Source organism: Watersipora subatra, chromosome 10, assembly GCF_963576615.1.
Source record: "Watersipora subatra chromosome 10, tzWatSuba1.1, whole genome shotgun sequence".
Classification (NCBI taxonomy): domain Eukaryota; kingdom Metazoa; phylum Bryozoa; class Gymnolaemata; order Cheilostomatida; family Watersiporidae; genus Watersipora; species Watersipora subatra.
In genome coordinates this window covers 28,911,654-28,928,237 of record NC_088717.1, presented here as the reverse complement: position 1 = coordinate 28,928,237, position 16,584 = coordinate 28,911,654, and the positions used below count along the sequence as shown (strand labels likewise).

The window sequence follows — 16,584 nt, the reverse complement described above, 5'->3', positions numbered from 1 at the left end:
TCAAGTTTAGTACAGTCATACCTCTACTTACGAACCTCTCAAGATTACTACAGTCATACCTCTACTTATTAACCTCTAAAGTTTACTACAGTCATACCTCTACTTATTAACCTCTCAAGTTTAGTACAGTCATACCTCTACTTGCAAACCTTTCAAGTTTAGTACAGTCATACCTCTACTTGCAAACCTCTCAAGTTTAGTACAGTTGTACCTCTACTTATTAACCGCTCAAGTTTAGTGTAGTCATACCTCTACTTACGAACCTCTCAGAATGGATTTTCTAGTGTATGATGTAAAATCGTGAGCAAATGTTTGACACAACCTCCGAAGTAATTTCCGACAGTGTCCAAAGCTTTTCAAAACATTACAATTTTGTAAATCAGTAGATGTGTGCACAGTTCTTCATGCAATTTGGTTTAACGATATTAAAGAGTGATTCATGCTTCTTTTTAAGTTTTAAAATTATGAATTTTGAGAAGGCTATTGCAAGTGGTAGTGATGGTAGACAAAGAAGGAATATCATGTTTCTTTGAAATCAAAGCGATAGACAATCTGTAGTGAAGCATGAAAATAATTCATTTAGATAAATCCTTTAAAAAAATCTCTCAGACCTCCTAGTATAGCACCATCTCTGAGACCATATAGTATAGTATCATATCTGAGACCATCTGGTTTAGTACCATATCTGAGACCATATATAGTATAGTACCATATCTGAGACCATATATAGTATAGTACCATATCTGAGACCATATAGTATAGTACCATATCTGAGACCATATAGTATAGTATCATATCTGAGACCATATAGTATAGTATCATATCTGAGACCATCTGGTTTAGTACCATCTCTGAGACCATATAATATAGTACCATATCTGAGACCATATAGTATAGTACTATATCTGAGGCCATATAGTATAGTACCGTCTCTGAGACCATATAGTATAGTACCATATCTGAGACCATATAGTATAGTACCATATCTGAGACCATATAGTATAGTACTTCTTTTGAAGAAAAATACAGGGGAAGAAAAGACAAAAGCGTAAAATGAGTGAAAGTGGAAAGACTAATAACTAAACATAACTAATGACTGTGATAACTAAACATAAAATAGGAAAATATAAATTATGATTTGAAGTTCACGTAATCCATTTAAGACTAGTATTATAACTCTATCATCACCTACTCCACAATATTTTGTTATATCTGTAGAACTACGGGCACCTCCCTTTAAAACTTAAATTTGAAGGATGATAAAAAGCCTCTAGTTTATTGAATATAATTTAGTGTTTTTATTGCGGTATATGAATCTTTAAAGTCTGATGGAGATGATAAAGCTTTTTAAGTACGGTTCAAATTAAATAAGTTTGCGCTGACTTACGAGTCTTTTGACATGCAGAAAAATTCATTGCTCAGATTAACTTCGAATGTTGGATTTGACAGTTTTTTGCAGTTTCTTCTCTCTGTTTTATTTGTTATCAAAGTACAGTGGTGATCATAATAATGGGACCGCCTGTAATTCCATAATAATCTTTTTCATTTTTTGCATAAACTCCTTTTCCCTATAATTTCAGACTATACATATTATACATATTTGAAAAGCAAATTTTCTAGATATTGTCTACCATCAAAGGTGCACTCTAGTAATACAATCTGTTTAATGGGCACGCACTATATCCTATTAGGTCAGTCTAGTCTTATGGTGTCATACTAAATACTAGGATGCTAGAAATGCTCCAAAGGAACTCTAAAATACAACCAATTCACTTTTAAAGCTATGTTCTAAAATTATGTTAAATTAAATTGCGTTTTTACAAATTAAACAAAGTTGTTTTATATTTTTGTACGGCTTTACGCCAAAGATGGGATATTGTACCAAAATCAAACTGATAAAGCAAATATTAGTTAGTTGTACATAATATTCTTATCCAATCCATTCATTCTGAACTTTCCATTGATGTGCATACTGTCATAATTCACATAATACCGACAGAACAATATATGAATTAACAACAAAAAGTGTGTTTATTTCAAATGGTCCCGTAATTGCGATCACCGCTGTAGTTAATAGTGCTAGTAATCATGACCTTTATGTTTCTGTCTGAGGACTCAATTGTTGCATCTTCCAGTTATCAGTGGTATCATTATAGCCACTGGTTAGCATCGTCTGAGCTGACTAAACAGTTTTTAAGCATTGTGGGACGATTTCAGGTAAGTAATGCTTTCAATTGCTGGTAGCCGCTGCCAATCGCTTGCTCATTAAAATAAAAACTCTTCTTTATTTTCAATTGATTGTTATACAGACCATCAGCTGCTTACACGTATCTCTGGCTAACCCAGTAATGGTCATGGCTAGTATTACTCAATAATTGTACTAAATCGTTTAATTGATTGGGTACAAAACTAAATCTTAGCTGTATTACCTGTCACAGCAATAAACAATGATTATAACCTTGTGCAACTGTCACTACTGAAGGGTTAGAGTGAGTAGTTAAGGGTGCTTAATGTTCTTTCTTTACCTACTGCTCGGTGTTACTCAATTCTGTCAGCAGTGCTTCTTACATCCCTCGTACATTTCACAACTTTCTACAATTCTATTATACAATCTATGTTAAAAAGTCTCATTTGTTCTTTGATAAACCGGAGACAAAACATGCAGCAGTTATTCAGAAAAGGCAGCTATGTTATTAAAAAATGTGATGTAATTAATTAGTAAAAAAGGAAAAACCCAAATTCATTTGTATTGCTATTCCTCGAAGTTATGGGTATTGTTATTTTTGTTAAATTGTCTCAAGCTACTGATTTTGAAAATTTTTCAAATTATCAATTACTAGTTGATTGAGAATACTCTACTGCTTGTTGAGTGAGAATGTTCTACTACTTGTTGAGTGAGAATATTCTATTACTTGTTGAGTGAGAATACTCTACTACTTATTGAGTGAGAATATTCTAATACTTGTTGAGTGAGAATACTCTACTACTTGTTGAGTGAGAATACTCTACTACTTGTTGAGTGAGAATACTCTACTACTTGTTGAGTGAGAATATTCTACTACTTGTCGAGTGAGAATATTCTACTACTTGTCGAGTGAGAATATTCTACTACTTGTCGAGTGAGAATATTCTACTACTTGTTGAGTGAGAATATTTACTACTTGTTGAGTGAGAATATTCTACTACTTGTTGAGTGAGAATACTCTACTACTTGTTGAGTGAGAATACTCTACTACTTGTTGAGTGAGAATACTCTACTACTTGTTGAGTGAGAATACTCTACTACTTGTCGAGTGAGAATATTCTACTACTTGTTGAGTGAGAATATTTACTACTTGTTGAGTGAGAATACTCTACTACTTGCTGAGTGAGAATATTCTACATTTTGTTGAGTGAGAACGTTTTACTACTTGTTGAGTGAGAATTTTCTACTACTTGTTGAGTGAGAATATTCTACTACTTGTTGAGTGAGAATATTCTACTACTTGCTGAGTGAGAATATTCTACTACTTGCTGAGTGAGATTATTCTACTACTTGTTGAGTGAGAATACTCTACTACTTGTTGAGTGAGAATATTCTACTACTTGTTGAGTGAGAATATTCTACTACTTGCTGAGTGAGAATATTCTACTACTTGTTGAGTGAGAATGTTTTACTACTTGTTGAGTGAGAATATTCTACTACTTGTTGAGTGAGAATACTCTACTACTTGTTGAGTGAGAATACTCTACTACTTGTCGAGTGAGACTACTCTACTACTTGTTGAGTGAGCTTATCCTATCCTTTTTGCTAGCGCCGGCAAAGTTTGTTATTTTTTGACCAACCCACAAAGAAAATTATGCTTGTCTTGACCAAAAATCTTGCCCAGTTTCATTGACATAATTGTAAAATAATTAACAAAATCAAGCAAACATCTGTGAGCCTCTCTATTCTTACCATATTTATACTGAACCTGCTTTTCCTTTGCAGAGGTCAGATGATATAGCCAATGTTGGTTGATTTGCACATATGTCATGGGACGGCTCATCCTTTTTTCATCATTCCAGTTCCCCACATTTGCATATAATATCCCTAAATGTTATTAATAGATAGTTATTCAAATTTTTATTATAGTTTTTCTTTATTATAGCTATTATAATTATGATAATTGTTCATATTGTATTCAAATTAATTATTGTATAATTATATTATAATTGTGTAATTATAATGTATTTAAATTAATTTATTTATTCGTTTTGAAGTAATCGTTTTCACACGTTTTAAAAACTGCTTGACCAATGTTTTTCTCTGACAAACATAATGAGATCTATATTGTTTCCTTATAATTTTTGCAGATAACGTTGCTAAAATCGTCATTCCATTAGTTGCTGTAGTCAGCATAATCATCATCGTGGTTGCGTTGGTGATAGTGATGAAAAAGCTTAAAAGTTTATGGAAATGGTGCTCAGGAGGTGCAACACAGACCACCCCAGCAGGTAGATAGTTCTTTCGTGTTATTAATGGTGTCTACATAATACTCAGAAATGTTTTGCGTATTGTAGTTGCTCCAACTTCAGCCTGCTTGCAAGTGTGAGAACTGCACATTGTGTTCACCAGTTTTGGCAATGGTAGCTTTAGACCAATTTGTCAGGTTAGGACGCTGCTTATAAGAATCGCTTAGCTTGTTGAAAGGTTTTTTCTTCAACCTATCACCTTCACAAGACACTACTTGTAACTTGTACCCTTATTAGTATCTCTTTACAGTTAACTTTTTGAGTCTATACAGTATGTTCTCTGGTTAAAGCTCTCCTATGCAGTATGTTATCTGGTTGAAGCTCTCCTATGTGGTATGTTATCTGGTTAAAGCTCTCCTATGCTGTATGTTATCGGGTCAAAGCTCTCCTATGTGGTATGCTATCTGGTTAAAGCTCTCCTATGCAGTATGTTATCTGGTTGAAGCTCTCCTATGCAGTAAGTTATCTGGTTAAAGCTCTCCTATACAGTATGTTATCTGGTTAAAGCTCTCCTAAGTGGTACGTTATCTGGTTAAAGCTCTCCTATGCAGTATGTTATCTGGATAAAGCTCTCCTATGCAGTATGTTATCTGGGTAAAGCTCTCCTATGCAGTATGTTATCTGGTTAAAGCTCTCCTATGCAGTATGTTATCTGGATAAAGCTCTCCTATACAGTATGTTATCTGGTTAAAGCTCTCCTAAGTGGTACGTTATCTGGTTAAAGCTCTCCTATGCAGTATGTTATCTGGATAAAGCTCTCCTATGCAGTATGTTATCTGGTTAAAGCTCTCCTTTGCAGTATGTTATCTGGTTGAAGCTCTCCTATGCAGTATGTTATCTGGTTAAAGCTCTCTTATGCAGTATGTTATCTGGTTGAAGCTCTCCTATGCAGTATGTGATCTGGTTAAAGCTCTCCTATGCAGTATGTTATCTGGTTGAAGCTCTCCTATGCAGTATGTTATCTGGTTAAAGCTCTCCTTTGCAGTATGTTATCTGGTTGAAGCTCTCCTATGCAGTATGTTATCTGGTTAAAGCTCTCTTATGCAGTATGTTATCTGGTTAAAGCTCTCCTATGCAGTATGTGATCTGGTTAAAGCTCTCCTATGCAGTATGTTATCTGGTTGAAGCTCTCCTATGTGGTATGTTATCTGGTTAAAGCTCTCCTATGCAGTATGTTATCTGATTAATGCTCTCCTATGCAGTATGTGATCTGGTTAAAGCTCTCCTATGCAGTATGTTATCTGGTTGAAGCTCTCCTATGCAGTATGTTCTCTGGTTAAAGCTCTCCTATGCAGTATGTTATCTGATTAATGCTCTCCTATGCAGTATGTTATCTGGTTAAAGCTCTCCTATGTGGTATGTTATCTGGTTAAAGCTCTCCTATGCACTATGTTATCCGGTTAAAGCTCTCCTATGCAAAATGTTATTTAGTTAATGCTCTCCAGTGTTTATGTTATCTGTTTAAAGTTGTATAAAATGACATGATTCATAATTGTGAGCCATGAAAGAAAATACGAAAATGACAGGTTTTTGTTTAGCGACTCCCGTAACTTTTCAAATTGAATAAGTTTCACCTAATTTACCATATTTGAAAACAAGAGTTGTAAACAAACACCAGCACCCGCTACTGTTGATGGTAGTTTATATTACTCTAGATAGGTGACACCAACATGTATTACTGTTGATGGTAGTTTATATTACTCTAGATAGGAAACACCAACATGTGTTACTGTTGGTAGTAGTTTATATTACTCTAGATAGGAGACACCAACATGTGTTACTGTTGATAGTAGTTTATATTACTCTAGATAGGAAACACCAACATGTGTTACTGTTGACGGTAGTTTATATTACTCTAGATAGGAAACACCAACACGTATCACTGTTGATAGTAGTTTATATTACTGTAGATAGGAAACACCAACATGTGTTACTGTTGGTAGTAGTTCATATTGCGCTAGATAGGAGACACCAACATGTGTTACTGTTGGTAGTAGTTCGTATTGCGCTAGATAGGAGACACCAACATGTGTTACTGTTGATGGTAGTTTATATTACTCTAGATAGGAGACACCAACATGTGTTACTGTTGGTAGTAGTTCGTATTGCGCTAGATAGGAGACACCAACATGTGTTACCGTTGATGGTAGTTTATATTACTCTAGATAGGAGACACCAACATGTGTTACTGTTGATGGTCGTTTATATTACTCTAGATAGGATAAACCAACATGTGTTACTGTTGATATTAGTTTATATTACTGTAGATAGGAAACACCAACATGTGTTACTGTCGGTAGTAGTTCATATTGCGCTAGATAGGAGACACCAACATGTGTTACTGTTGATGGTAGTTTATATTACTCTAGATAGGAGACACCTACATGTGTTACTGTTGATAGTAGTTTATATTACTCTAGATAGGAGACACCAACATGTGTTACTGTTGGTAGTAGTTCATATTGCGCTAGATAGGAGACACCAACATGTGTTACTGTTGATGGTAGTTTATATTACTCTAGATAGGAGACACCAACATGTGTTACTGTTGGTAGTAGTTCGTATTGCGCTAGATAGGAGACACCAACATGTGTTACCGTTGATGGTAGTTTATATTACTCTAGATAGGAGACACCAACATGTGTTACTGTTGATGGTCGTTTATATTACTCTAGATAGGATAAACCAACATGTGTTACTGTTGATATTAGTTTATATTACTGTAGATAGGAAACACCAACATGTGTTACTGTCGGTAGTAGTTCATATTGCGCTAGATAGGAGACACCAACATGTGTTACTGTTGATGGTAGTTTATATTACTCTAGATAGGAGACACCAACATGTGTTACTGTTGACGGTAGGTTATATTACTTACTTTACTGTAGATATATGTAGATATGTTAATCATGTAATGGCTACCATTCGTCTCCCTTAGCAACATTTTCTCCCATGTCACATTGCAGATTCATCAAATGATGAAGAGAGTAGATCACTCAGACCTGATGATCAGAATATTCATGGTCCATCTTTCCAGGTGCACTGCCATGTAACCATTCAACCAGCGGAGCAACATGATAGCTTGGAGACGAGTGTGATTCCCGGTGCACATGCCCCACCTTCCCTTAGCAGTTCTCGTCAGAGCACTATTTCTTGTGATACCGAGGTCGGGCAGTCACTCTGTCACGATGGTGCAGCCGCCGAGGAAACCGAGCATCAGATGGAAGAGTTGAAGGCTGAGGAAAGAGACCCTTGCCATGTTGACCACACTGCAGACAGCAGTGATCTGGAAATGGATGGAGCGTACGCGACGCCAGTTCAAGAATCTCAAGGATCACATTGTTCGCTGGCAAAAGATCCTTTATCTGATCACTGACAGCCATCCAAGCCTTTTTAAATAACTCCTTAAACGTTCTTTTTGTAATCATTTGCTACAAACCCTATTCGCAAGACTCCTTTATCTCATAGCGTATACACCTTTTCATATTTTTATGGTTGGCAGCAGTGTTAATGAGTTAATAGTGATTTATTACTGTTATAAACTTTTTCATTGATGTTCCCGCGTTCATCTATACTGTAGAAAATCCATACATTACATCCATAGTGTAAATATTATACCTCGCTCACAATTCATTATTGTCACATTGACAAGAAACAATGAAAGTTGAAGACAATGAAATTATACATAATTCATATAGTGATATTGATAAGTTGAATATCTCATGTTTCGCCACTATAACTTGAACATCTCATGTTTCGCCACTATAAGTTGAACATCTCATGTTTCGCCACTATAAGTTGAACATCTCTTGTTTCGCCACTATAAGTTGAACATCTCATGTTTCGCCACTATAAGTTGAACATCTCATGTTTCGCCACTATAAGTTGAACATCTCATGTTTCGCCACTATAAGTTGAACATCTCATGTTTCGCCACTATAAGTTGAACATCTCATGTTTCGCCACTATAAGTTGAACATCTCATGTTTCGCCACTATAAGTTGAACATCTCATGTTTCGCCACTATAAGTTGAACATCTCATGTTTCACCACTATAAGTTGAATATCTCATGTTTCGCCACTATAACTTGAACATCTCATGTTTCGCCACTATAAGTTGAACATCTCATGTTTCGCCACTATAAGTTGAACATCTCTTGTTTCGCCACTATAAGTTGAACATCTCATGTTTCGCCACTATAAGTTGAACATCTCATGTTTCGCCACTATAAGTTGAACATCTCATGTTTCGCCACTATAAGTTGAACATCTCACGTTTCACCACTATAAGTTGAACATCTCATGTTTCGCCACTATAAGTTGAACATCTCACGTTTCACCACTATAAGTTGAACATCTCATGTTTCGCCACTATAAGTTGAACATTTGGTGTCGTCTATTCAATTCTTTAGATATGCTTCTATTACAGGTGCATTTTACCATAAACTTGGTCATTAATTTTCGGTTCGTAGAAATCTTTATCAAAATTGTTTAATTAAAAGTAGGCTTTGAAAAACATAAGCTTTGCTTTTTTATAACAGACTGGGTCAGGCCCGTATTTCTTGGGGCGGCTGGGCGGCTGACCCGCCTCAACTTTTTAGGGATTTTTGGCAGCTAAGTACTGCGGTCAAACTAGGATAACTCGCCCTCGGATAAAATGTCAAATTTTATCAAGAACACTTGGTTAACTCAAACGGATTTGTTTGGTCCGTTCCCACGCAATGATAAATTGCTTTAGATAACTCGACCTCAACAGCATTAACTCGAACAGTTATTTGCCCAATGGCTACGGGAACTGTTTTTATCGCTGTAGAGTATCACTTTATTCCAAGCCATATAGATAAACGTCAATTTTTAATAGTTATTGGGCGTCATTATTATCATCATCAGCAAAATATTCTTGTTAACAACTTTTATAACGGTTTGCAAAAGGTCAAGTTTTAACAAACATCTACTTGGCAATCGCCCCACGAAAGCGTAGAAACCTTAGGATGAACTTAAAATAAAATCGGCAAAATTTATTTTTGTTGAAACGCTCAAAAGAAAAAGATGTATTTTTCTGAGCGTTTCAACTGCAGTCAAGTTTAACCTATTTTGATGTGAAAACGTCCTGGCAGTCACATCACCTAAAACAAACAAATCTCAAATAATAGAAAAAATGTTTATACTTTCCGATAAATGTTTTTTAAACTTTACATGAGATGCCCGGTTGAGGCCCTTCATAATAGAAACTTTGGAGGGGGGCTGACACGGCCCCTCCAAACCCCCAGATGCTCATAACTCGTCGCCTAACATTAGCCGCCCCAACTTGCTTAGCCCTCCCAAATTGCAACCAGGGAATACAGGCCTGTATAGCGGTTATCAGCTAGTTCATCACGGTTATCAGCTAGTTCATAGCGGTTATCAGCTAGTTCATCACGGTTATCAGCTAGTTCATAGCGGTTATCAGCTAGTTCATAGCGGTTATCAGCTAGTTCATAGCGGTTATCAGCTAGTTCATAGCGGTTATCAGCTAGTTCATAGCGGTTATCAGCTAGTTCATAGCGGTTATCAGCTAGTTCATAGCGGTTATCAGCTAGTTCATAGCGGTTATCAGCTAGTTCATAGCGGTTATCAGCTAGTTCATAGCGGTTATCAGCTAGTTCATAGCGGTTATCAGCTAGTTCATAGCGGTTATCAGCTAGTTCATAGCGGTTATCAGCTAGTTCATAGCGGTTATCAGCTAGTTCATAGCGGTTATCAGCTAGTTCATAGCGGTTATCAGCTAGTTCATAGCGGTTATCAGCTAGTTCATAGCGGTTATCAGCTAGTTCATAGCGGTTATCAGCTAGTTCATAGCGGTTATCAGCTAGTTCATAGCGGTTATCAGCTAGTTCATAGCGGTTATCAGCTAGTTCATAGCGGTTATCAGCTAGTTCATAGCGGTTATCAGCTAGTTCATAGCGGTTATCAGCTAGTTCATAGCGGTTATCAGCTAGAGGCAGGAATTAATTTTGGAAAGACTCTGCATGTTAAAGTTACATTCATCTTGTTTGCGTGGCTTCATTTGGTTTTAGAAGACTGTCATCTTCATCAGATGTATAAAAAAATTATATTCTTAAATTACTTAAAGGAATGCCATGAAAGCAATCTAGGAGTTCTTGTTTTACGAACAAATAAATACAGCTTTTTATGCATAAAACATAATTTTTTGGCAGCATTTTCAGCTGCCCGAAAATGTGTAAAATAGTTTGATCTTTCAACAGAGTTTTTTCCTACAGTGACTACTCTTCAAATTCAAGGCGTGAATAGCTTTAACGAATAGAAATGGTATTTTCAACATACTCTCTGAGTAGGAGATATTTCTCCACATTTATTTTTTCTTCAGTGTCTGTTGTAGTCATTGAGCACCGTTTTATCTATTATATAGATAATTCGCTTCTTGCTCTTTTTGTCCACTACCATGTTACACGAATATCTAATATATATATGTATACACTGGTATATATATATACACTAGTATATATATATAGCTAGTATATATACGTATATATATGTATATATATATACTAGCTGCATTACTCATTCACGGGAACAGATTCACAAACAGCAAGAGGTCTTTTGAGAGTTGTCTTTCTTACTGTCAAACAACTCCAAATATGCAGTCTACTGAAACTGTCGCCCTGATCAGACCATGCATACACATGCAGTCATACATGTCAATAAGTTTGGGCAGAACAATGGAAATCTGCAATGTGTTTTACAGCTAGATGCGTGTAAAATCTAGTAAATTTTCTAGATTCATGCGTCTAAAGTCATCCATCCGTTCATACCTGTCTTTATTTGCAGTTGACTATCACACATTTTTGTCGCTGAGTCCCCGACTTGGTCGACCAGTCTTTACCCGTGGAGCAGTTGACAATCGCGTGCTTTCGCTCGCCTTGCAATCAATCGCCTCGCAATCAATCGCCTCCCGCTCGCAATCAATTGCCTTGCAATCAATCGCCTCGTGATCAATCACCTCACATTTGCCTCGCACTTGCTCTGCAATCAATTGCTTTGCAATCAATCGCTTCGCACTTGCATCAGAATCAATCGCCTTGCATTCCTCTCGCCATCAATTGCGTTGCAATAAATCGCTTAGCACTCGCTAACTCGTTCATCTGCTGCGCCTGGAGACTCCCGCCGCACTCGGGGCAAAAACCCGAACCGCTAGCTGCATTACCCGTCCATGGGAACAAACTCACGCACAGCAAGAGGTGTATTGAGAGTTTTCTGTCATACTGTAAAACAACTCCAAATATGCAGTCTACTGAAATTGTTGGCCTGATCAGACTATGCATACCCATATGCAGTCATACATGGCAATAGCGTTGGGGAGAACAATGAAAATCCGCAATTTTTTTGACAGCTAGTCTACAATGCATCAGTCTCGAAGCACTCAAATTGGAGTTGTCCTATTTTCTACTGAGGACTGATAACGAATTTAACATTGCTAGGCAAACTGAAGTTTTTCAAACTGGCAGTATTGAAAAATTTCTTTTTAAAAAAAAGAAATTCTACAATACATTTTGTAGAATTTCACCAGCATTTATTGAAGGAAGACTTCTACATGCTTAAAACACTAATCAGGGCTCACCAGTTCTTCGTCTATAGCCTGTGTTTTGACACAGTATATACAAACAGTGCAACAGTAATGTGGTTGTGTTAATAAAAGTTACTATCAGCACAATTTACACGTATAACACCACAGACAGTATGCTTTCAAGGCAGATACAGTATTAGCACCTTACAATAATGTTATCTGCATGTGCATAATATGTAGGTATAGCAGAACATGAAGGAAATAGCATGACACAACGATAACATAACGTTAATTTAATACAAGCATAACATAGGAATAAAACAATGTTAATGCAATGCAACACTTGCAGATGAACAAAAAATTTTATTTTTCTTTTGGATGTATAAACAAACAGCTTTTGGCTTGTGCCTACTCTGGAGCAGGCAACGCACAGCTGTCCAAGCAGCTGCTGTAGTTAGTGCCTTTTGCTGTTGTCGCCGCTGCGTCTGCTCTGAAAATTCAGCTTGCCGAGCAACTGATGTAGCTGGGTTGGCTCAGCAGTCTCTGCACTTTTAGCAGCTGCAGCATCTATTGTGGCTTGCTCTCGACTTAGCTGTGTTTGACCAACAGTTTTTGCTTTTCTAGCAGCTGCAGTAGCAGTTCTGTTTTGTTGCAAACGTAGCCATGTTTGCTCAGCAGTTGCTGCACTTCTAGCGGCTGCAGTAGCTATTCTGGCCTGTTCTAGTCGTAGCCATGTTTGCTCAACAGTTTCTGCTCGTCTAGTTGATGCTTTGCAAATTCGGTCACTTTTTCTACGCGAATAAATCTGTTCTTGCATTTTGGCAGTAGGCTTTTTAGGGGCATTGTAATGCTTCAAGAGGTGAGCGTTTTAATTGGTAAAACCTCTGGTTTTTAGATTATTCGAGGGATATTTTCAATTTGGAGCGTTTCTAAAAGTGAATGAGATGGTGTGCTTTTTTGTAATATACGCTGCTTTCTTTCTTCACACCGTCGCCTATTGAAACACTCGGAGTACCCGTGCAAGTTCTGTAGTAGCTCTAGTTCTGTAGTACTCGTAGCTGAAAAAAAGAGTAAAAGTAATTCAGATGCGGAAGGAAATGAACACGTTTACTATCACGAACAATGGCAAATCCAATGGTTTTATGTAGTGGATGTGTGGCAATTTATAGAAAATACAACATTGAATGAGAAGAATGAAAAATGAAATAGATTTTCCGAAATAGATTTCACCATACGACCGAATCGAACAAAAAGAGGAAAGACCGCTCTATAATTTATTTACTACTCATATTAATTCAGTTCGCCTCGTACGACTAAATCGAGGAAAGACCACTCTATAAAGTGGACTAGCACACACAAATATACAGAGAGATTCTTTGTCGTTTATTTAGTAGATGTAAGTTGGTAAAACAGACTATTAGTTTAAATAAAACACTTTATTACTAGTAATTTCGTGCTTGCTGAGAGCAATCTTCAGATAGAATGTTTTTACCAGTATTGGTTATTATATACATAGCTAAAACTATTACAATTCACCAGTGTTGGTTATTATATACATACAGTGTTGGACAAAAGTTTGGACTCATCCTTACATTTCTCAAGGGTGTTCAATTTATCATATACAGATCAATTTTAATCCTATCGAGGCCATTTTTGATTCAAAATGATGCAGAACTCTCACTGATTACACAATGCATATTACATAATCCCACGACCAAACAGAGCAAAGCGATTGGTTGGGAGATTTATGATAAATGCACATGTGCACACAACTCCCGAAAATTATTCATCAACAATGAGACGAACCCTTGTATCAAAATTTCATCAACAAATTTAATAATCGTTTTGTAGAGTCGTTAAAGTACAATAACGATACAAAACACATACAAACCTATTTAAATATGTTACCAAGTCTTTGTAAACCGTCGTTATTATCTTAAAACTTACCCATCTAATCGGATTATACACAAATTGACAGATTTATTTGGACGAAAATCATTATTAAAACTTGCTAAGACTCACTTTTATAAAAGTTGAGACCGAAAATTAAAACGCCGAGCGACAAAGAATAGAACGATTAAGTCGTGCGCATTTCACGAAAAAATAACGTGCACTTGTCACCAGTCTATAGCATTGTCGAATTGACGAAGGTTTCGGTAATTAACATAGGAGTACTGAAATCGTTTCATTTTTGCCGATTTTAAATTAACCGACATTTCAGACCCATTTGAGTACTTTGGTATTCTAACTGAAGTCCAACACAGTGTAAGTAAAGGAAATGACGACGATATTTTTTTCTAACGATTTTTATGAGATTACGATATTTAATTATAAGTTTGGATATTCTTCTTGATACTTTTTGATATTGTTAGCTATGACGTTTTGAAATGTAAACAAAATTGTGCATTGGTTTTCTATCATTACTGTATTACTATATTAATAATATTGGTTATTCTAATAATATCAGTGTATTTTACTTCTAATATTGCATTTCTCCTATTGCAGAGGGAGAGATATAGACATATTATCTTTTCCTTTCATTATTGCTGTTTGTCATGACCAAACACTTTTTTAAATAGATTTTCTAAAAATCTATATAAATATCACTTCTTGATATTGTTAGCTATGACTTTTTTAAATATAAACAAAATTGTGCATTGGTTTTATATTACTACTATAGTAATAATGTTGGTTATTGTAATAATATCAGTGCATTTTACTTCTAATATTGGCCAATATTGCATTTCTCCTATTGCAGGGGAGAGATATAAACATATATTCTTTTCTTTCATTATTGCTGTTTGTTGTATATAATAACACCCAGTACATTACAGCTACCATTGCAGTTATCCTATTGCACTGCATTGCCATTTGACTGCTAATATTGCATTTCTCAACCATCAGTGCCCTTCCTTTTTTCCAATATCACTTTGGTCTTGGGCTGTATGACAGTGGAATTTCTAGTGATATACATATTACATAATATGATTAAAGTATTAAGGAATTAAATGAATAATTTATCCAATTTCTCGCCGAAATCGGCTGTATTAAGCACACCATGATGCCGAAATCCAATCATGATGAGATTTTTCTTTCTAATGTTTATGGAATTTGAGAAATGTTTGGCATTTTAACAAAGAATGTGCAACAGACAAAGCCTTCCATAGCATATAAAAGTTGCATCAAACAGTGGACTTCTCATACACTAACTTTTAATACTTTATAGACTACATGTACACATCATGCCCGCCATGCATTCTGAAGATAAGCAAGGAGTTATTCTGCACTTGCACAAATAAGATGTCCGCCAAAAAGATAGCGCAAGAAGTTGGATACAGTGAGAAAGGTGTAAAATCAACTGTGAAGCGCTGAAATGAGACCAAAAACCTTAAAGCGTGTTCCAGACCCGTAAGACCTCAAAAATCATCTGAGCGCTATGACAGAACACTTGTCAGGCTGTCTCTTGCTGATCGTCATAAAACCAGCAAGGAAGTGGCTAATAACTGAAAGGAGAATACAGGTGTTGTTGACTCTAAAACAGTCAGAAGGAGACTTTTGGCCACTGGTCTTAGGGAATGCAAAGCAAAGAGAAAACCTTTGCTGACATAAAACCATCAAAGAAGAGTTTGGAGTGGGCTAAGTTGCACCTGTTCTGAGCGCATGCTCAGTAGAAGAGTGTTTCGTTTTCTGATGAATCAACGTTCACTACACAGAACTATGCGGGTAACGACTTTGTGCTCCGAAGACCAGGAGATGAGTACCGACCAGAATGTATCCTTCCAACAATCAAGCACCCAACTTCAGTGATGGTTTGGGATACATGAGTGCATCAGGAGTACAATTGAAAGTTTGTGATGGTATGATGAATGGAGCAAAATACATTTCAGTGTTGGAAGATAGCGTGCTAAAAAGTGCTTGAGACATTACCGATGGGGAATTGTTGTGGTTCCAAGATGACAATGCGCCCTGTCACCGAGCAAAAAAGTCAAAGAATGGATAGAAAACAACAGAGTGTGCTCCATCAGCTGGCCTGCACAGAGTCCACATTTAAGCCCATAGAAAAACGATGACAGAGGATTGGGACAATTATCAGCAAAGAAAACCCTTCAAGTAAAAGAGAGCTGATAGAAAAGATAGCGGGAGCCCGGAACCATGTCATCACTGTAGAAGAATTGGACAAACTTGTTAGAAGCATGCAAAAACAATGCCAAATGGTTGTCAAAGCCAAAGGCGGTGCTATTAAATACTAAACTCTTTCAAAACAACCCCAACGGCCCTTTTCAGGGCCACCAACCTATAAAAGAGTTAATTTTCAATTTTATCTTTGTCACGTACAAAGTTTTTGATCAACATTACTGTTGCAAAACCCAAGTCAGAATAGAAGTTTTTCATCGATGACATGTATGATTGCGGAAATCCTTCCTGATCACCTTTGATATGTTTATAATAAAATTGAAACCTATTTCATTGTATAGCCAGCATAATTCTGAACAGTTTCATGGTTTGAAGAAAATTAAAGCCAATAA

General features: G+C 36.4%; 3 protein-coding genes across 4 annotated transcripts in view; 2 read left to right on the top strand and 1 right to left on the bottom strand.

Moving 5' to 3' along the window:
• Nucleotides 1-8,161, top strand: part of LOC137406027 (uncharacterized) — a 39,281-nt gene extending 31,120 nt beyond the window's left edge. For both annotated transcript variants that reach the window (XM_068092540.1, XM_068092539.1), the window contains 2 exons: nt 4,336-4,476; nt 7,461-8,161. In XM_068092540.1, coding sequence (XP_067948641.1) covers nt 4,336-4,476; nt 7,461-7,870 — 551 coding nt within the window. In that variant the 3' untranslated portion in view covers nt 7,871-8,161. The remainder of the gene's footprint in view (nt 1-4,335; nt 4,477-7,460) is intronic.
• Nucleotides 6,173-7,432, top strand: LOC137406111 (uncharacterized; the record flags this gene model as incomplete). Its single annotated transcript, XM_068092642.1, has 2 exons — nt 6,173-6,378; nt 7,276-7,432. Coding segments are annotated over 2 exons (363 nt in total), but the record flags the coding sequence as incomplete, so codon positions are not given.
• A 1,645-nt stretch (nt 8,162-9,806) lies between the features above and the next one.
• LOC137406942 (tropomyosin alpha-1 chain-like) lies at nt 9,807-11,337 on the bottom strand. The gene is made up of 2 exons (XM_068093542.1): nt 11,307-11,337; nt 9,807-10,468 (listed from the first exon to the last, which is right to left on the bottom strand). The coding sequence occupies exons 1-2, from the start codon at nt 11,335-11,337 to the stop codon at nt 9,807-9,809; spliced, it is 693 nt and encodes a 230-aa protein (XP_067949643.1).
• Nucleotides 11,338-16,584: the final 5,247 nt, after the last annotated feature.